Source organism: Harpegnathos saltator, unplaced genomic scaffold, assembly GCF_003227715.2.
Source record: "Harpegnathos saltator strain DR-91 unplaced genomic scaffold, Hsal_v8.6 scaffold640, whole genome shotgun sequence".
In the NCBI taxonomy this organism is placed as follows: Eukaryota; Metazoa; Arthropoda; class Insecta; order Hymenoptera; family Formicidae; genus Harpegnathos; species Harpegnathos saltator.
Window position 1 is genome coordinate 245,714 of NW_020230472.1, and position 21,552 is coordinate 267,265.

Consider the following 21,552-nt stretch of genomic DNA (forward strand, 5'->3'; position numbering starts at 1 on the left):
GATTGAACACAACGAGCCGCTCGAAAACCGAAAAGAATAGAATTCGATCCCGGCTTAGGTCAGTGCGAGTTCCCTGGATCTGTCAATGCGTTTTTACGTAACGCGCGGAGGATGGCGAGTGAGAAAGAGCGAACGGGCGAGGTTCTAGAGGGAAGACTCTAGATGGACGGCCGAGATATCGGCCCCAGATATATTGTGGGTGGAAGGAGTTTCATCGATTCACCAAAAAGAGCAGTCACCATTGTTACGTCACAGGCTTGTATTTCTGCGAGGCCCGGTTGACGCCGTTCGGCCATCGCATCACGCCGATTCCGAAAGTAAGACGAGAAGGGTCCCGCGGTTTTTCAGGTACGACCTCTCTCTGGTCCGGTTCTCTTGGAAAATCTGATAACCACCTGGAACGCGAACCTGGTGCATCTCGATATGCATCTCTCGATAGGAACAATGCGACTTGAAAGCCGCTGCACTTTATTTTCGGAAAAAATTGCGCGGATCGACGGCGGCTTGCTACCGAAGCCTGATTTTTATTTCAGGGAAAACTCAGCTGCTCGAGAAGAATCAACTTGGAAGAACGATACGTCTTCGGTTGCCGTTGTCGAAGTGCTTTTATTAAATATAATAAGGATTTGCAGATTTAATTGAAGAAAATCAAACCGAACTTTTCGACAGACTCGATAATTATGTACGACAGGCAACGTTTTCCCAAAGGATTTCTCTGCGCGAGAAAGCTTCCTCACGCGCTATGCACACGCGGAAATACACAAAAAATATTTCTTATATAACAGTACTTATACAATTCTTTCCGATGTAATCCGATACGAGGACCAGCGTAACGTTACCGCGTGCGAACCACAATGAGGAAGGAAAAAGCAGAAACGAGCGGCCAGATCAATTTGAATCGAACCAGTACATAAGGGTCCTTAATTTTTTGCGTCTCCCTGGAAACTCGATTTACACGGCCAAAAAAAGAAGTTCTCCAGCCCGGAATTCCGCCGTGGACGTTGACTACGTTTGACAGCTTCTGCATTAACCGTAAATCCGCAGTGGTCAAGAAACTCGGTCGTAATCACGAGAGAAAATTTAAAGGATGAAAAATAAAATTATATAGAAATAATATTTTTTTTTAAATATGGAACTTTTCCAATTAAAAATCCAATTAAATTTGAGAAAGAAGGATTTTCAATTGCGTTGCGAGAGAAAAAATATTGTCATACTATATAGTGTAAACATATTTTTCCTCGTGTATTGCTTTAATATTAATAAATATTTAAAGATTCAATTAAACTATGTTTAAGTATTGTTTTTGGTAACTATATGCTTACTTGGACGAAACGTTAACGTGATGTGAACTATATCGCACGTGTATATTGCGAAAACTCTTTGTGTACATTTTAATCTCTTCTGCTAAAATGTTGGGAATCGAGTAACCGTTAATGGAGACGAAGAAAAAAAAGTGTACGATCAATACAAGTCTAATGAATTATATTAGCGCAGCATCCTATATGTATATAGTGTTGAAGAAAAATATTCTGTGTGTATATAGTACCAGCGCACGCGCCGGGAGGTTCATTACCGCGACGGGATGGTTTCGCAAATTATCGTGAACGATGAAGAATCTGCGGCTAGCATATGGCGCGCGCGTTCCGGAGGCGTGTTGGAGATTGCTCGCGTGCGCGAAGGAAGCTACAAAATGTTCGGTGAAGCGTGAACGATAGACACCGGCGGAGCGCCCGCGCCGGCGATTCACTCCGCTGTTTTTCGGCAAGGAAATCTGAATGGGACTCGGAATCGTATCGGGCTTCAATAGCTGATCGTTAACGGCAATTGCGTATCCCCGTCGGAAAGCGACGGCCGCGTTTGGTGCTTTATGCAGTCGGATTAGACTATAGACGGTGGTTCGCTGCACAGAGGAGCAACGAGGGACAGAAATCCGACAGAGTCGACCGGTCGCATTGGTCGTATTGGTCGTTGAATGAGATAGAGGACTGTTTGCTAGGGAATTGGAGAAAAGGCCGCGCAAGCCTTTCGCTCCTTGCGTGTCCAAATATTAGCATTGTGGAGCGACAAGCCCGACGATGCGTACGCTGATTCGTGACATCCATTTCGTCGGGTAGATCACTGGTACCGTCGCGCAAATCCTTGCGACTCCTGCGACTCCTCGCGGCCTCTCGCATCTTTTCACGAGCACGAACGGCGATCCGGCTTCGCGGGTCTAAATGAAATTACCGAGTAATCCGCAGGCCGGAGACATCAACAGGATTTAAGGGCGGATATTTGGGCGTGCATTTGCTTCGCGCTTGACTTACTCTCAACGGAAAATTTCGCCGACGGATCGTCCGACTTCTTAAACGCCCAGCACAAGTCCGCACGAATCGGCACGAACCGAGGCACGACGGAATTTAGCGAGTGAAAGAAGGGATTAAGTTCCTGCTAGTTTCCAATAATTTATAACGTCACTCTCAGCTGGTGTTCTCAATTTGTCTTCTTCGTCATCCGTCTGTATTTTGAAAGAATATTATAATCTATGTGTTGGGGTCTAAATAGAAATTCTTGTTCAGTGATGAAGACTGCGGTCAAATACTGCGGCATCTAACCAAAAGAATTGTGAATCCTTTTAGAAGTCTTCTGGGAAAAGAATGAAACTAGTTCCCCTAGGAATGAAAGAAACAACTTAGCGCGTAACTTTCTAGTGCCGCTGCACGGATCGAAAAGATCGAGAAAATAATTTTTTCTTTCATATAAAATCTTTTTTCCGATTTTTTGCCACATCATCTAGCAGTGCAAGAATGTGACAATTAGTGCAGTTTATTTCGCTACAAAATATAACGAGCAAAACGAGAGCTACACATTTGAATAATCAAAGTAGAATAACAAACTAGTTTGTTTCTGTTTCAAAGACTTGTGTTCGCCATGCCATAATTCGGTAGGATTTTAACGGCTGGATACACAAGTTGCTAGAAATTGTTAAGAAATTATTAATGTTTACCGCAATTTTTAGTAACTCTCATATATGGCTAACAAAATCAGAGTTACGTAGATATAAGATCTTTAGATCCTTTCTCGGTACGTCCTGGTTCGTTCTTCGGTCAAGCGTGGCTCTACAACGCAATTTTGTACGATTCACCGAAAAAGAAAGAAGGAAACCCAACAAGGGGGCTGCACGTCGAAAAGGAGAATTTATGTATATAATATGGTGCAACGTCGACATCTGTAGAATTTTACCCTGTTCTCTCTCTCTCGGTCGGTCAACGGCTGCAGAAAGCAAGTCCTTTTATGAGTTTTGACCGGCCATTTGTCTTATTATCCCCGATTTCTGGCAATAGCCTTAGTGGTGACCACTAAAACGTGAATGCTGAATCTCCGATCTAACGTGTTGTTGAAAGTGATTAGTGACGAATTATACACGTTTAGTAGCTTGATTTTACATGGTAGTAAGAAAGAAAACGTTATCATCTAATATTTCAACAACCTCATCGGGTCGATCAAAATATTTATAGCTCGATTTTCTGCTTCCTTCGACAATGAACCACTTTATCTCCTACGGCAGAGGTATGCGAATGCTACAGAATATCGGCAAAGGATCACAAACAACATTACTCTCGATTTGATATTTGAACCTAATATTTGAGGCTTTGGTGGAATGAGGCTCGCCTTGGCTTCTAGCTTGGTACCTTGTCTTCGTGAATTTGTTTTCAACGTTTTGTGAATATTTTAGTTCATTTCTTCAGAGAGAAGAAGAACACTTTAAAACTTGATTGTTCTTCGACAAAAGTAAGCTACATGCTTACAGAAAAAATAAATGGAGAGGTGGAAATGATAGGAAGGAGAGAAAAAGGGTAAGAAGGAGATAATTTTACGTTTGGTCAAATAAGGATTTTTATAGAACCAAAAAGGATAGGCTGTCAAATTGAACTGAGTTGCAATCAGCCGTCTCTGTTGAGATATTATTATGAATACATCTGCAGATATGAATAAATCCACAGATTTCCTGTATCTTCTAGAAAAGTAGAGAGAGAGAGAGAGAGAGAGAGAGAGAGAGAGAGAGAGAGAGGCGTTGATCTTAGATAAAACATATGTTTGATCCAATAGAGTTTTTTTCTTTCCATTTTCCATGTGATATTCTGACTGAACGCTGATTCGCTCATTTCTCTCTTATGCAAATCTCTCTAGTGTGAATCATAATTTTCTTCTGAACTGAACACGACACACGAACTCAAATTGAACGAACTTTTTGACTGATCCGGTATAAGCTATCCCAGAGCCGTCAGAATTGTCGTCGTGAATTGATCATCGAGAAACACGGATAAGTGAAACAGAGAGAGCGGGATGACACTACGGAACAATATCCCGTGAAGAGAAACAGGAAAACAGAATTGTCCAGCAGCCCCGGAGATCCTCCCGGCGTGTAACGCCGGCAGGATATTTATCTGGAGTGTCACTTCACCCAACTTTCACCGACACAATGTTACCTCATTCTCCCCTACGGCACCCACTCACCCCGTCGGCCTCCTCTCGCGCACGCCACCAAGAAGATGTCCTCGAAGATCCTCGTAATGGGCTTTCATTCAGCCGACTGCGGCCGCTCCATCTCATCATTTGCATTGCTCGCGATCGATTTATCTTGCTGGCAGAATGTTCGCTTGCAGTCCGAGCAGGACTGCTGGACAGGATCCATTATCGTCACAACGTGACGACACAACGGGAATCAATGAACGTTCGAGAAAACCGCAGGACGCGACAACATTGTCGCGTCGGCCTCAACGATCTTTGACCGTACCAAAGACCACTGCTATTCTCGTTGGAATTGCGATGCACCTGCATCTTGACACTTTTGCTATTGTGGCATTATCTGCCATAAAATATGACGAATCTTGAAGCAGTAACCATGATGGACCAATAGTATCCGTCAGGACGATGGAAACGAGTAACTATGAAATTTATGTTACTCCTCATCATAGAAATAAATATAAAATCGATATAATTCTTAAAAAAGGCAAAGAGAGGAATAAAATTGTAGGAATTTTTAATTATTAAAAAAAAATCAAAATAAAGGAGCGCGACTCCGTCAAAGAACTATGTCTATGTCAAACGTACGCAGCGTCGAAAATTAATCATTCGTCATCGGTGGCGACGACAGTTCGCCAAAAAGGGTTTTCCACAAAAGTTCCTTCCACCACGCACAAATAAAAATGGAGTACGGAACAAATTGCCTAATGCGTAACTGACGTCGGTCTATGCTATTCATTATGATCTTGCAAAAATGACACAGTTTAGTAACGGCTTAGCTCTTCAGCGTGAGTGAATCATACATCATTGCAAAGTGCCCGCAACTAAACGACGTGGCATTTGACAATTTGGGAGGGATCATTGTGCTTTCACCGACTAACACGACCCTCTGAAAGAGACATCAAGATCGCGAAGAAGAAAATTTCTCCCTTCGAGAAAATCCTTTCGGGCGATTGCTGAGACGAATCTCCATCTTCACAATTGACAATGTCCGGTCGCGCCATACGTGGCGAGCTCTGCCTGAAACTTACTTCGCGTACACATTATGGAGTGGTGGCTTTGTGCGTCGATCAAAGGAAGATCTCAAGTCGCGCACTCGTAGCCATCTAACAACGACGAAAATCAATCGGCAAACGTGGCGTGCGTGGTCATTTTTTGCGTTCTCGAAATGTTGGCGTCCGTGCTCGCGAGCCTCCGTGAATTCTCGATCCGGTTCACATTATGGCAGTTTACATAATTTCCCCCGCGCGAAAGGAGGAAATCCCGGGCCACGGGATCAATGGGAACAAGGGAGGGATCGAAGTCGCGGTGCGGAGGCTCAGCGGAGACGCGCGAGACGTGCAGTATGGGCAAAGGGACCCTCGTCCTGCAAAATATCAAAGGCTCAGTAGGGAAATTGAAAGGCTTTGTATGGAAATAAGAATGTATCGACTGCCCCCGAACAACCACTCATCCGGAGACAAGATTTTCGAATCTGACATTTAAATGCTTCGTCGCAAGAGATCGAAAGGAGATGGCCGAAGGGAGGTTGGGGCTTCTTATTTATTCTATCCCAGAGTGTAATTTTCATCGATGCTATTGCGCAATCCAGTTGCTACATTCTTCCTTCCTACCTTCCTTCTTCCTTCCTACGATTTCATGCTTTTGTCACATACGTCAACACAGAACAATTTCTTTTATAAAAATAAGAATTATTGCGAGTCTTCGGGATATGCATTCGTTCCCGCAAACGTTAAATGACAAGGTCCTAATATTTGTGGCTTTTAAATAGAATTACGAATTTAATCCTTTATAGTTGATAACGCTTCTGTAACAATGTCAATTATTCGCAGCAATAGTACAACTTATTGATAAATCTAAACATTGTACATTGCAACACAGATTATAACAATGTTCCCGTTTAAAGTATAAAATGGTGCCGTCGAGTTATAAAATCTTTCAATAATCGATATAACGGTACGTCTGCATGCGTCACGGTAACTTGCCGACCTTACCACGAGTCTGCAATAGTTGAAAAAAATTGCAAATTTTTAATAAAGTCACCGATAACACGAGAATAAAGATCGTCAGTCTTACAAAATTTAGAGAATACGAAAATTTAGATTTTGAATAATCTCCTATCGGTAAATCTTGTATCGAATAGACGCAGATGATAACTACAGAAATACTGTTTAATAAAAGTATTTGATATACTTTATTCCAAGTTTGTATACATATTGACGTAAGATTAAAATATTCTGAATTATAAAATTAATATTTATTAATAGAATTTTCAGATGTTTATATAAAAATAGAAGAGATCGGTAATGTCATTCTTCTTCTATTACCTTCGAGTCCTTTTGGTAGTTCCTTCAAGCCCTTATGGTGGTCACACAAATTTAGCCAAGAAAGCGACGAACTACGACGAGCAAAGACCGTACTTATAGAATGCGTATACGAGACAGTTCTCCGACTAGTAGTAATCTTCTGTCGATAAATTTTGTATCAAATCATAGTAAATAATAATTATAAAAATATAGTTTTATAAAAATATTTGATAGAATATATAAATATTGGGATAACCGTAAATCATAAAAATAATACTTTAAATTCAAATTTATGCATTTAAACTCGAAAGTAAAATCTTGAATTTTCATAAATTATTGCACGTTCAATCTATAACAATATATGCTATGCAGTATATCAAAACACATTATATACTTTACAATATAGTAGGTAATGCGGATCTTAATACAGAGAAAGCCCGAATTTCTTCATTATTCATACATTTCTTTTGAATGTTTTTATACAGAATTTATTGAAGTAGTAATTTAATGATATTTTATAAAATCCATTACTATTTTAACAGTAAGAATCATCTAAATGCGAACTAACAACATGTGTTTAAAGATAAATTTATGATAAGCTACTAATTTATCTTCAACCCTTTATTTACGTCAGCAACTACTGCAAAAACACGAAGGCGTGACGATGATCAACGAACGTGGGTGGTCAATTGATCACCGACAGTTTCATACGAACCACGAGACAGTTCAGGTCTGTTCAATCGCGGTAACGCGTCTTTTCCACGTACGGAGTGATTAATATATCTGTGACGTGATATATTAAATATTGAAGATAATAAATATCAAAGAGCTACCATCGCCAAATATTCCGAGGGAAATGAAATTTTTACGTGCGGAAAACGGATTTGTGTCGAAGCGGTATCGCGCATCTCACGGAGGATGCGCAAACCGCATTAAACCATTCCTGTTGTTAATCAAATTATGCGGGATGTTTGCCAACGAAATTACAAAGGGACGCGTGAAACGTTGCTCTTGGCCCATTTACGGTATTTGCGTCTTTTGGTTGAGCTTATACGTATCACACGTATGTTTTCTACTGTGTTACTTCGCGAAAGGTGAATCCATCCAAATAACACTAACGATAGAGTTTACGAAGCATTTAATAGGATATGCAAGTCTCGGAGTCAACGTCATCGCCGCTTACACCGCGCAAGATAGCGTCGTTAAGGTAAACAATACGACGAAACAAAATGCAAGGTAGCTCAAATTAATATTCATTCTCTAAAAATCCCGATTCGTTTAATCTTGTGCTTTACTTCGTTCCTTTTTAAACAGACCTCGCAATTCGCATCTTGCGTAAAAGTCACAAAAATAAATAATTACAACCCTCGTCCCAAATCTTAACCGCTTCTTTTTCTATTTCTTTCTCTCCCTCTCTCTCTCTCTCTCTCTCTTTTCCTCCATCACTCTTCGATAAATAAATCTCCGCTTCACAGTTTTTCGATCGACTGGACAGTTATGACAGCGAAGTTGCGCGGATGAAGAACACGAGGCAAGATCACTTGTGGATACTCTCGATCGCCACGTTTGCGACGTTCGTTATCAACCTGATGCTCGCGAGCGTGATCGCAAGCGAGATAACGAACGACATCATGTTCTTCATGATACTTTCGGATATCTTCACGACCATCATGCACATGTGCGGCACTCTCGGCAAGTCTCTCATGCTGTATTTGCTGTTAGAACGTTTCAGGCATCTGAACAGGAAGATCGCGCCGAGCGTGTCGTGGGACGAGAAGCGACACGGTTCGAACGCGATCAAGGTCCTGGATGTCAAAACCCTCCACTCGATGCTGTACGACGCTCAGCAGGCTTTTTGCAACATGTACAATAATCCTATGTTGATGTGGTTCGCCTCGCTCATGATACACGTTGTTGCGAACATTCGTGCTTTTCGGCAGAAGCCACTGATCCTGGCCTGCGCTTTAGTATGTCCTGGGATCTTGCAGGTGTTTGCTCTGTGCACGATGTGTCACTACACGACCCAGGAGGTACGCAAGTTGAATCACGAATTTGTCCGTAAATGAGTCTCTCTCTCTCTCTCTCTCTCTCGCCTTGAGACCACCGATAATTAATATTCACATTCGTAACACATTCGTCGTTCTAAACGTTTGCGCGTTCCAGGCGAACAGGATCGCTTGCGTCTTAAACGAAGACATGTGCAGGCTTGTTAGCTCGGGGGAAACGATGGTAAGTGCGAATATTTCGTAAGAAACAAATGTTTCTCGCGTGATTTTTCAATCGTTGCAGGTTCTCTCTCGTTGCAGGTGAAAATTGACGTTTTCACATATTTCTTGCACAATCAAGTGTCTTTCGAGGCGGCGGGCTTCTTCACGATCGATCTGCCGCTGTTTCAGTCCGTGAGTATTCCCTCGTCTTGCTTGCGAATTAAGTTAACTGCGGAGTTAACATTGACGATGGCTTCGTTTTCAGATTGTCGCGGCGATAACTACTTATTTCATAATACTGATATAATCTCCCGGCCCCTAAATATATATTTCTCTTAACGTGTGCCGTTCCTTCTCACGATAAATATCGAAAAAAAATTAAAAATAAGATTAAAAATAAGATTAAAAAATTAAAAATTAAAAATAAGATTATAGATACGAATATTGTATTATTGTGTTATTAACGTGCATCGTTCTTTCTCACGGTGAATATAAAGAATTCATAAGGTGTACAAAGTGCGTACTTTGGATTTAATCGCCGGTCCACTCTGTAATAGCCCGGTGTGGAATTGATAGCAGCGTTGACATAAATTCCTCGCGAGCGTAATGAAATAAAAACAGTCGCGCTTCTATGTATCGACTTTTTTATACGTCGGCACGAGCCTCGCGTGATTCGATGTGGAACAGGACCATAATGCGGCGCGTATCGTTAGTAAGATTAATGTCGCTGCGTTACATTTATTAGCTAACGCGTCGCAAATGGATTCACAATGTTATGCGCGCGATTCCGACGATCGTCGTTAACGCGATTGTGTCGATGCTTTGTCAGACAATCCTAATCGCTGTCTGCCATCGCACTGGTTGCACCGTTTCGCTGGAACGTAATTTCAGGCTCGGCGGCGCACGAAAGAAAGAGAGGAAAAACGGATAGGAAAAAAGCGATGATCAATATGGAACTCGGTCGCATCAGCACGTCGGCGGTCATTAGGATACTCCGCGAATCGACCAGCTTCGCTTCAGTCGCCGGTAACGAGCTTCTTCAAAATAGTCGGACGATTTGGCAGTAGCGTTCCTCGTCATGATGAGATTGACCTCGCCGACGATGACGCCTTTTCAAAACCTCAAGTTTCTGATAATAACAAAGAAAACGATGGGTTTGATCTCTTGCAAATTGGTGAACGGTCGGCTCAGGCCAGGCAGTATCTGGAGCCGTTGTTACTGTGCGTTATGGATATTGTTCCACTGTTCGTACACAGGTATGAACCATTATAGATGGTACACCATGTCGTCTGCTGATACGGTCGGAACGCTTTTCTTCCTCAACATCCTGCGATATGACGTCTTCTTCGTCTCGTTGCTACCTTACCACTTCGTGGCGGTCTTTCGTTGTCGAGCTATCACTACGGTGAGTGTACTCGTAAAATAGCAAATTGCAATTAGACGTAGCGGAAAGCGCGAGGTCTCACGTGTAACAACGTCTTGAAAGTGATCAGCATTCAAATGAGCGTGAGTTGTTTCCAGTGTCTCACAGGTCCGCATCCGCGAAGCGACTGTAAGCGCGAAATTTTGTTAAAACTTATTCCAAATCCTAGTAAGTTCAGTTTTCTAAAATTTGTCACAAATACATATATACGGAGATTGTTATGAGGGAAGAATAAATATTCTTTGCTTGAAATAACCATTACTTGGAAGAAGGAAAGTAAACTGTCTAAAGCAACCGCTCTTTCTCAGCAGTGGGATGATATTTTTCTCGTGCATAATTGTCGTAGTTTTCCGACAAGCTCGAGGCGTACGACGACAAAGCGACGATATTGGGACACCGCAGGAAGGACAAATACATATTTATATGGTTGTGCTTCGCGTACACGCTCGTCACACTAACTATGAAGACGTATTACATCAGCGTGGATATAGAACAAGGAACGGCGGCATTGCTGAGGGCGATATTCGAGATGATCATTCCTACCATCATCGGCACTTATTGCGTCTTCATCACCGTCATATATCTCGACTTGATACGCCAACGTTTCCGTCATTTGAACGAGACGATAGTGCCGCACGTGTCGCAGTTACCGGTGACCGGATCGCCGGGCGAAATCACAGTTTACGATGTGCGCTATTTGCACGGCGTGCTCATCGACAGCGCCGAGCTGATAAACAATTTGTACGGCATAGGCACCTTGACGACCTTCTCGTCCATACTGCTGGAATTCGTTTCGGTTATATATCTGTTCATAGATGATATAGAGGACAATAATGCGATGGTGACGATATTGGATTTATTCTTTCAAGCCATTTTCTTATTCACGACGTACCACTGCACGACTCTGGAGGTGAACAGAGGGCTATCTCCCGTTATTTAACCCGTAACTGCTGTGAAGCCATTTTAAGTACCCGCACACTGTTCACCGGTCAAATTGACCGGTAGGAAATGGAATTGATGAATATCTTGACAAATAACACGATCACGATCACACAACTGCGCGTACATCAGTCGACTGACATTCAGAATGTAAGAAAATACACTGACGGATGAATACGCAACTAGAAAATTAACTGCGTTATTTAAATTTCAAATAGTGCAATGGTCAAATTGACCGGAGAACAGCAGTTACGGGTTAAGACGATTTTTCCGCGCACCATGCCGTCGCTTGTTGCACGTAAATTCAGAAAAATGCTTGATTATTCGATGACTCGTTTCGTTTTGTATGCGATATATACCATAGATGCGTCTGTACTCTCAATCATCTCATATAGTATTGTCATTATTATTATTATTATTATTATTATTATTATTATTATTATTATTATTATTACAGGCGAATCGCGTCGAGGAAAATATAGAGAAATATGGGCTGTCTTTTCAAAACGCGAAATGCCGCATGGTAAGTTTCAGGTTTATAAAACTAGCAGATCTACCAATCGTTTAACAATATATTGATCAATTTCAGGACAAAACCGAAATGATGCTATATTTCTATCACGCAAGATTTTGCTTCACAGCCGCTCAATTTTTTATTCTGGATTTAACGCTTTTTCTCTCGGTAAATGAATCCTTACTCGATTTACGCGATTACGCCGTTAAAAAATATTTTTCTGCGAATTCTTTCGTTGTTTCAGATATTTTCTACGGTGACAACGTTTATAACAATAATAATATAAGCTTTGCAATATGAGCTGAAGAAGACATATCGGAAAAGGAAACGTCGCAAAGAGAGAAAGCTTCGTGCATGTGTCGCAGTGTATCGCACACATATACGTTAGATAAAATTAACACAGATAACGTTACGTAAATGAGGGCAGCAAGGATTCTATTTATTACAAAAAAGATTTCGAACATAAAATTCAATACATCAATATCATATTGGATAAATATTCTATTTACATAATACCACACACGCGCGCGTAATTAAGTTATACACGAATATACGAATATACAAATATACGAATATACGAATATACGAATATACGAATATACGAATATACGAATATACGAATACACGAGAAACGAAACAAATATATACGTGTAAAAGGTAGTCATTAAAAATACAATTTAAACCACGAATGAATAAAAAACTTTCTCATACTCCCTCATCGTGTCACATGTCTAGTTTTATTATTAAAACAACTAAGTGAATAATGCATCGAAAAGGCACCTGTTCATCAAACGGCAGCACACAATCGTTTCTCTCTCGTTCTACCTTCATTCGAAAATATCAATTCGCGAATTGGAACAGGACAGTAATCCACATGAATTTTAGCATCCTCGCTTCACCACATCATTTCCGTCTCCGAATTGGTGCGCGCCAGAGGGTTCAAACATAAATTTTTCAAAACTTGGACAGCCTCTTCCCCGTCGTCCTTCGCGTATAGGGTCGTCCGTTTCGCGCTGCTCGTTTTGACCGACTTCCTACCAAAAGTATCCACCAACGAGCGGACTTTGATCCCATGCCTTCTGGAGGGTCTGGCAGTTTTCTTCTTGAAGGAGTTCTTCGAGGATAACGACCCTACTCTCGACGCGGTGAACGACGAGCGGCGGTGTTTCTTCTTGGACAGTCCGCCATTAGCCGCATTCAAATGCGCCATCGATTTTGTCGTCGACCTCTTGATACTGCGATCGACGTCCCTCATGGTGATCACCGCGCAATCCGGCTGCGGCGCCTTTCTCTTCGGCTGGTTTCGTCGTCGCACGTTTGGAAGCGTGCGAGGACTCTTGTAGATGGGTCCTATAGTGCTCACTATCCTGCGACTCATGCGCAGCGGCTCCAGGATACCGTGATCCTGCCAGGTCGCCACGACGGGTAAGCCGCAGGCGTTGTGCATACCTACCAACGGTACGCCAATGGTCCGGTGTCCTTTCAACTCGAGAACTGATCGATACTTGGAGCCACGCAGACTACGTCGAGCATTCTGCTCGTAAGCAGATATCTTCTGGCCAACGTGACCCTCCATCACATTCGCGGTCTTCTCGTTCCTCACGTCAGCTGTCATGGTCGCATCTCTTCGCGAAGAAGAAACGCACGCACGTCTCGAGGCTCGCTGGTTGTTCGAGGCGAGTCTCCTCCGAGAGCTCCTGCGGAAATATTCGTCTATATCGGAACCGTCTCGCGATCGTTGCTCCTCCATCTTGTTGAGACACTCGTTGTCCTCGGTATCCTTGTCTATTGTGTCGATGTCAACGCAATAACAGTCGCGTTGACTGTCGCAAAAGTGGCAAAACAATCTCCTCCTCGGAACGTTGCCTTGATGATGTTCAATCTGCGAGGCGGTAATTTGGGACGCGGTTCGGTGCTGGAGGTTACCGGTCGCAGGTATTTTCCTCTTCGACGTCGCGTAAACGCTCTTCTCCGGCTCGGAGACGAGGGACTCGAATTGCAGCTGAGGTGCCACCGATCGCCTCAGTGTTCCAAAGTTGTGCGCGATCGACGCCTGGTAATCCTTGATGGGGATGCTTCGAACCGTACCGCCGCCTTGAGGCCTTTTGATCTTGACGAGCTTGTCGTCGTTGAGCGGCTTCGCGCTCGCGTCGTCGTTAGTTGCCCTCGGCGGCGGCGCCGAGATCTGCGGGGATCTTTTTGGAAAATCCCAAGGACGATGATCGACCTCGACGTCAATCGCACGCTCCTCGTACGCTCGATCGCTCCTTAGCGTATCTTCGGTGTACTCGGGGGGATTCCGCCATTCCTCGATTATGCTCTTGCCGCTTGGTACTAAGATGCTGTACTTGGAATCGTCGCTAATAGTTTCTCGCTTATTCGTATCCTTGTCGATAGCCTGTCGCCCTTCGCCGCCCTCTAGCCATCTTCATGACTTCACACCGAAAGTCGTTCCGGCCGTGTGTATTCTGTTCTCGATTCCCATGCCTAGACACCAAATTGTGCACCATAAATAGTAGTGTTTTCTTTTTCTCGATTTTCGCCGAGCTTGGAAAAATTTCTTATAAATACACCGATATGCCATGATGAAAAATTACGAATTATTAATAAGGTATCAGTGAATAATTTTTCGCTTGTATCTTTTGATCTCTTACCGAAATCATGATCACTTTCCGCGAACGGACTGAGGGTTTGCGTGGAGGTAAATGTCGATGTTTGCGACTTGCTCCTCTTCTTTCCCCGCGAGCAGGCGAGGAGTACGCTGAGAAGCGCGATTACTTCGACAAACATGATGGCTAGTACGATGGCCAAGAGGATCAGTGCCTGATTCTGCATCCATTTCTCGATGTGCTCGAGGCAACCCTGAATGCAAAGCGAACAAGATGCGAGATACGCGTGAGATGGCGCGATCGGTAAATTAATGTACTCCAATGTATTGTTACCGAGGTACAATTAACGACCGAAGAATGGACGAGTTAAAAATAAAAAGAAAAAAAAGGAACACACGCATCTCAACACATCGGCCACCCGCATTTGAATAAATTCGCTCTCAGCCTTGGTCTTTCTACGGAGGTTCTCCGTAGGAGAGATTGGAGGCCGTTAACCAGCGAACGATCGTTCCCCCTAACATACACGAGGACATGCCGGCTTTATCGCGAGCCTCTCCGGTCGAAGCGCGAAAAATGCGAACTGCGTGCTGAATATCACGAGAACGAGAGACCGTGATTTTCGGAATGGGAATCAAGTTCGATTTTTCGCGCAGAGTACGCGATCTCGCGATCATGATGGGATAAAAATACCACGAGCGACATTCCTCCTCTGCGCTTGTACAGCGGCGAGAAGAGATGCGTCGCTTTGTTTGCTTCATGCAAATCCCATGCGTTATCGGCAACGTGTCGATATTCTATATTTAAGAAGCATTTGTCCCCCTGCCGCTCGATACGGAGGGGCCTTCGTGTGTTCATATTTGTGCGAGTCGATTCGAAGAGCGGGCCGCATGTATTCCCGCCGCCGCCGCGGCAGGCCGCAACAGAGAAGGCTAATAACTTCCTCATTATCGCCGCATACCACTGTGTGTCGGGCGTATTGATGTTCAGCAGGGTTCAGAGTCTGGCAGAGAGTGAGATTGGCAGGCACAGGGTTGAGGAAGGAGTCCGTCTCATTGGCGTTATTCAGGGTGCAACAACTGAGAGGCACCACTAATTCTCTTCGGCCGACTTCCTGCAGCCGCCACCACGACGTGCCGTAATTGTTGCTTCCGTTGATGCCACAACAGGAGAACTGTAATGGTCACGGTGATAGAGATATATAGGTGGCTCTTTCTTTCCTTCTTTGTCGCAGTACATATCAGACTGTGCACTGTGACATGTCGATAAATGTTTACGATGGCAGCAAACAATGCAGCTCGTATAACAAGGCGCGATATTAGGATAGTCCGAAAAAACCGATTCGATTTTCTGCCTGAAATCAGTCAGCGCAAAATCGTAGTAAATGACGGCGGTTATTCGGTTGATAATTAATTCGTTTCAATTAAATGCAGCAGAGACAAGTTTATTTGAAAAACTGATCAAACTAAAGTTTTGAGCGACTCAACACATGAATAAAAAAAGCGCGTATAAGTAGTTAGTTTAAAATTAAAATAATGAAAATTAAATTAAAATTAAATTAAATAAAATTAAATAATTAAAATCATTAAAATGGCTGTTTTGAACCTGCATATATTATTAGTGTGAAATAATAAAATTACAAAGTTTATTTCGATAATAAATAGTTAGACTACATTGCAATAGAAATATACAATCGATTCTGTGCAAACTTACTGCCGTTTGTGCCAGATCAAGAGCCGCTGTGAACTGCTCACGGCCGGGAACGGCGTAGCTGCGTTGTAAAGCGCGTATCAAACGCGCTGGTCTTACATCCATTCCCAACAGGTGAGGCCAAAACATCGCGATGATGCAAACGGAGCATTCGCCGAAGAACAGTAGGATTACAGTCACGAGGTACTAAAAGACGTAAAACCAAAAGCTTCATCCTGAACCATTCAATTGCTCATGCATGCATTACTTTTGAGCATTCAATTATTCTTGTTCGTTAATCTATTCGTGTTTGCTCCTCTAATATTTCAATTAATCTCAAAAGTTACGAAACACCAACATGTTAAATGTTAAAATCGTCGATCCTGAATAAATTTTTGTATATTATGGATAACTGCGAGAAAGAACTCTGACGACAGTCGTTTGCTATTTATTCTCTCAACAAGTCAACACACACACTCGCTCGTCCGCAAGCGCATAATTAGTGTTTTTACGTGCGCGGCGCTCGAACGCGCCCTCCTTCTATTTACGCGCGTGTCTGCATACGAACGGATCCGTTTCCGGGCAACGACGCGTGACCGAGTCCAAAGTAGAGGAAATTTGGTATTTCGTAGGTAGAACAGACGTATGAACAGACGCTTTACGCTGCAGGGAATTTGTTGATCGAACAGATTCTAATTAATTAATGCGTTAATCTGGTGGAGTCGCCGACACAAAGAGAGAAAAGTTTCCATCTGAACGAGCGCGAAAAGCCACTGCGATGAATGATTTTTATGCATTGCATCGAGCGATAATAATAGCGAAATATGAATCTCCTGAAACGCGTTAATTTTTTTAATTCAACTGAGGTCGCGAAACATCGCGCAATGTTTTCGAGAAATATGAAGTATTGCCGAATGAAACTGCAAGGTAGGATAAAGCCGAGAAGAATTTTCAATAAGAGATACTACAAACTTATATCTATACTTAGATCTCTCTTACAGAGGTCGTGAAGCAGCAATTATCATAGAGATAGGCTCCCCAGAATCCGAGGAGCCCGATAAGAAATCCTGACGCAACTAATGCGAATGCCAGGTAATAGAAGATTGGCTGATCCGGATAGATGTCACCAGCTCCTAGTAGACGCGACAGTAAAATTCGCTCGTCATCGGCCAACAGTAATCCTCCCAATAATATCAACACAAATCCCGACACCTGAAAAAGAAATATCATACTCTTCTACAAGTCTCATCGAGTTTCAAATCTACGACAACACAACTTCTTTTGTTGTAATGTAACATCCGACATTCAATTGTCTGACCTGTGTCTATAATAAATCGGGCAAAAATATTGCGCCCGAAATGTCACTGTTAGTCGAGATTCTTGAAATATAAATTGAAATATAAATTTAAATCGTGGCTACACGTGTTTCCGAATTAACCGGGCGACAGCAACTTACCAAGAAAATTATATTCGCGCAACAGACGCAAGCGCGCGATGGAAGCACTTTGTTATTTTTCATGGTTTCGTTTTTCGTATATTAACTTGAAATAATTGTCAGCGATTAATAACTTTAGCGATCAGTGGTGACTGCTTGTCGCATAAAGTCTCGACGAACACTCTCCGTGCACCGCATAATAGTCCGACACTCGCACGATTAGGTCATTTGAAAAAGTCACGGACTGTCTCAGCGGACAATTTTCGAAGTGGATCTGATCGCGTTTGTACGCGGACTGAAAACCTCTCGTGCGTGCTCGTGGTGGATGGAGTCCGCAGGAACACTTCTGGCGTTCGTAGTCGCGCTTGCGTTGCATGCCCTCATGCGCGACCGACCGGACGGAACCGGAAGGAAGTAGAAAGGTGTGGATGGAAAAAAAGAGGGGAGAAAATGTTTTCTGTACGAGCATTTGTATCGGTGATCGGCTCGCGTACGATTTGCCCCGGTAAAGGCTCACCTAACAAGAAGGGGAACTTTCAGCTTTCAGCTGCAGACGATTATTCTCGTTTAGTCGATTGAAATATACTTTCGCTCGTGTTTTCACTAAAATTCATTTGTTGTCCACGTCATCTTGTTTTCTCGGTTAAATATTGAGACTATCGCAGCTCTCTTGCGTTTACGTAAAAGTAACATACATGGAAATATTTAAATTTCGTCCTTCTTATATGATCTATTGCCTATTAAGCATTTACGGTAAAAGCAACCTTCTGCAATTGTATAAAATCGTACTACTTATTAATAAATGCTCGTAAAACAATTTATTAGTAAATATTTGTAATAACTGGAGATCAAGTTATATGTATATATTTATGTATAAACATCGCTTCACTGTCGATAATCTGTCAGTCGTCGCATGTAGAAAAAATCTGTAACGTAACTTGTGAGAAAGAACTCTGTAAAGATATCATAATCATTATAAGGGAAATATTTATAAAGGATATTTATAAGTTAGTAAAATTGAATTCATACACACATGAATATCTCAAAAGTAGATTTGAGATGGATTTCTAATCTTATTTTCTAATTTTCAGTTTAATTTTAACTTAATATAGCTGCCTGTTATAAGTTTCGCGAAAATTTATAATTTATACAAATTAAATCTTATTTTAAATTAATTATATATAATATAATAACAAATTAAATTAAAACTTTCTGCAGCTTGAGAGACTCGTTCTTAGAAGGGTAATTGACAATAATCCTTGCATCGTATGACGTCAAAATTTTGCTCGAGATCTTTATGAAAGTATAATACGAAACGACTTGCAGGTTCAACCCATATACCGTGTAACGCGGCAAAAAGATATTTTATGCGCATTATTGTAAGTGTTCACGGAGCCTATCTCCTCTTGTCTACATTAATTCAGCCGCCACACCATGCATTTCCCGTTAAACGGGATAGGTATAACATACGTATATGTGTAAATTCGGTTTACTACTTGCTTGTACAAAGCACTCATAAAAGATAAACATAAAAAAATAATCATAACTGAAAGAATTAACTTTAATAAGTCTTAGCGGATGAGTAGAACACTAGGTAAAATACGAGTTATTAAATATAAATTTTAAATAATATATATAACTATTATTGAATTAAATTCAATACAAAGTATATAAATTTAGAAATCTAATGCACTTTTACGAGATCCGCTCATACATCCTGTGTCCGATATTATTGTGTCATCTTGCTCTCGTTGTGTCGTGTCTGCAAACTCTGGCGGTAGATGCAATATCTGAGAAAAATAAATAGATAATATAAGAATTTCTCCTCGTCAACACCAATATCTACAAATAGACCTTAAAATTGACTGACTTCTATAATAAACTTTTTACGACGTAATTTGAATACTAGGTCCCTGAATTGTGGACACTGAGGCGCCAACGTATTTAATGCAGATAATTTGTTGATGTACAAAAGCCCGTGATAATCCTTGAATAATGGATTGGTCTCTTTTGCAGATCCCGCAAACGATTCTAATCTGATTGCTATGTCTGACATGTGTTCGATTTTCTCGACAACAACATCCTAGAAACCATGTATTGTAAATTTGTTTGTTAAAATAGAGGTAAATTTTCAAAACTTACAGTATTGTTAAAAGTGTTAATTGGAGTCGTTATCAGGCCAACTGCATAAGAATTCCTTAAAAGTGCTCTCAGGCAATAGAGAAACTTTAACAAATCACGATGCGAGGAATTTATTCTGTTGCAAAGCCATAATCTGGATCCCAAAGAATGAATGGCAATTCTTAAAATCTTCCTCTTCTCTGGTGTTTCGTTGACAGAATACTTTCCATCATGCAAAGTTTTTTGAATGGTATGTAATAGATCTGCATAAGCAATGTTCTCAAACATACTGTTCTGTCCTTCTAGATCATCTTGGTGCCACTCCTTTATATCTGCTTGTTCTAGGACCTCATGTTGCATTGATTTCGTAAGGTCATAAAAATGACCAAATACTTGACTTCCTGTAGGAGAAGAATCTACTACTCTCATATTTTGATAGCGCCAAGCAATTTCCATTTGTTCTAAATTTATTGCTTTTGCCTGTGAATCCGAATCATTTACAACAGCTGGTAATTCAGATATTAATCTAGAAGGCTGAATATCTTGTGATGCAACTAATACAGGCTGAGAAGTGACTATCCCTTCTGCTATAAAGTACTTTAACATAACTTTTGCATACAGATCGTACTTATCTTCCTCTGTAAAGAAAATATATTCTCTTAATTGTATGTATATGTAATTTACATATTGAATATATACTATTTAAATACCATAAAATTTACTCGAATACATACCAATTACAAATATCGAACCAATGGGTAAGCCTCCACCTAAAAAAATAATTAATAAAGATTTTGAAGATACAATTACATTCGAGGAAAAGAATAACACTAGTTGACAAACCTATCATATGATCTAAAGAAGGTATTCCTGTTGATATGAGCAACTGTGAATTTTTTACAGAAGGTTTTGTGCCTGCTATTAACGGAATTTTATTTTTAAGCCTTGTTGTCTCCGAAGCCATCTTTTTACTTAAATATCATAAAATTTCTAACAAGGACTCGTAAATCCTCTAACCTATAATACAGTCTGTAAAATTATATTTTTATTCACACGCGTAAATGAGGGTTAATATAGTGACAACAATTTTACACTATTAAAATGTCATATTTTTCAAAACTAGAAGCTCACAACAAATCACATAACAAGCAACAAATCAAAATATCATCATCTTTCATATTGTAACATTCAAAACACATGGTCTGCTCTTTTTATTACTGTACTTTTTCAAACCTTAAAAAGAAACAGGTACACAATTGAAAATTAGTAGAAAGAGGAAAGAAACAGAATTAGTGCAAGATAATGTAAAGAGTGTAGAGAAAGAGAACATACCAATATATATACAATTGTGCGTGCAACTTTACTGACATCTTTGTGAACAATGAGGTATTACATTATCAAATACTACCAACGTTATTTGAACAACTACCAAAATATCTGAATATAATTATGATTTATAATTATCCACAAATGTTTCATAGTTTATAAATTTATAAATTATTTTATTATCATTTTTTAAAAGATTTGTAATTAATTAGTTTATTTCAGCATGTTGGAGTTCTCTGCAGCATATAGCGTGTATTGAGTTGTGCAGTTTTCAAAAAATAAATGCTGAAACGTGATTGGCCGACGCGCGCCATGATGAGAACGTTCGTGAATCTCTACCGTTGCAACGTCCATTTGAACGGCAACGGCGGAGCGGTATGGTGAGCTCAGATGATTGTGTATAAATATTATTGTTAAGAATGTTGAAAGTAAGTCTCTTGCGTTTGTTTATGATGAACATGACCGAAAACAAATATTTTA

At 41.1% G+C, this 21,552-nt stretch overlaps 4 protein-coding genes across 7 annotated transcripts; 2 read left to right on the plus strand and 2 right to left on the minus strand.

Moving 5' to 3' along the window:
- Nucleotides 1-7,479: 7,479 nt before the first annotated feature.
- On the plus strand, nucleotides 7,480-9,457 carry LOC105180854 (uncharacterized). 2 transcript variants are annotated; one of them, XM_011137170.3, is made up of 5 exons: nucleotides 7,482-8,019; nucleotides 8,288-8,842; nucleotides 8,976-9,041; nucleotides 9,119-9,211; nucleotides 9,285-9,457. In XM_011137170.3, the coding sequence occupies exons 1-5, from the start codon at nucleotides 7,669-7,671 to the stop codon at nucleotides 9,324-9,326; spliced, it is 1,107 nt and encodes a 368-aa protein (XP_011135472.2). In that variant the 5' UTR covers nucleotides 7,482-7,668; the 3' UTR covers nucleotides 9,327-9,457. The 2 variants fall into 2 exon arrangements, with proteins under 2 accessions (XP_025160489.1, XP_011135472.2); XM_025304704.1 differs by lacking the exon at nucleotides 9,285-9,457 and having other exon boundaries at nucleotides 7,480-8,019; nucleotides 9,102-9,165.
- Nucleotides 9,458-9,471: 14 nt separating this feature from the next.
- LOC105180853 (uncharacterized) lies at nucleotides 9,472-12,443 on the plus strand. 2 transcript variants are annotated; one of them, XM_011137168.3, is made up of 5 exons: nucleotides 9,472-10,424; nucleotides 10,789-11,352; nucleotides 11,839-11,904; nucleotides 11,971-12,063; nucleotides 12,140-12,443. In XM_011137168.3, the coding sequence occupies exons 1-5, from the start codon at nucleotides 10,098-10,100 to the stop codon at nucleotides 12,179-12,181; spliced, it is 1,092 nt and encodes a 363-aa protein (XP_011135470.1). In that variant the 5' UTR covers nucleotides 9,472-10,097; the 3' UTR covers nucleotides 12,182-12,443. The 2 variants fall into 2 exon arrangements, with proteins under 2 accessions (XP_011135470.1, XP_011135469.1); XM_011137167.3 differs by having other exon boundaries at nucleotides 11,971-12,443.
- A 1,749-nt stretch (nucleotides 12,444-14,192) lies between these two features.
- On the minus strand, nucleotides 14,193-18,072 carry LOC105180852 (tetraspanin-17). The gene is made up of 6 exons (XM_011137166.3): nucleotides 17,647-18,072; nucleotides 17,190-17,402; nucleotides 16,215-16,397; nucleotides 15,463-15,675; nucleotides 14,550-14,757; nucleotides 14,193-14,382 (listed from the first exon to the last, which is right to left on the minus strand). Exons 1-6 carry the CDS (start codon nucleotides 17,707-17,709, stop codon nucleotides 14,324-14,326), a joined length of 939 nt encoding a protein of 312 aa, XP_011135468.1. The 5' UTR covers nucleotides 17,710-18,072; the 3' UTR covers nucleotides 14,193-14,323.
- Nucleotides 18,073-18,610: 538 nt separating this feature from the next.
- Nucleotides 18,611-20,989, minus strand: Elp4 (Elongator complex protein 4). 2 transcript variants are annotated; one of them, XM_025304705.1, is made up of 5 exons: nucleotides 20,590-20,964; nucleotides 20,481-20,516; nucleotides 19,768-20,384; nucleotides 19,496-19,708; nucleotides 18,611-19,415 (listed from the first exon to the last, which is right to left on the minus strand). In XM_025304705.1, the coding sequence occupies exons 1-5, from the start codon at nucleotides 20,708-20,710 to the stop codon at nucleotides 19,302-19,304; spliced, it is 1,101 nt and encodes a 366-aa protein (XP_025160490.1). In that variant the 5' UTR covers nucleotides 20,711-20,964; the 3' UTR covers nucleotides 18,611-19,301. The 2 variants fall into 2 exon arrangements, with proteins under 2 accessions (XP_025160490.1, XP_025160491.1); XM_025304706.1 differs by lacking the exon at nucleotides 19,496-19,708 and having other exon boundaries at nucleotides 20,590-20,989.
- Between the last annotated feature and the right edge of the window lie 563 nt (nucleotides 20,990-21,552).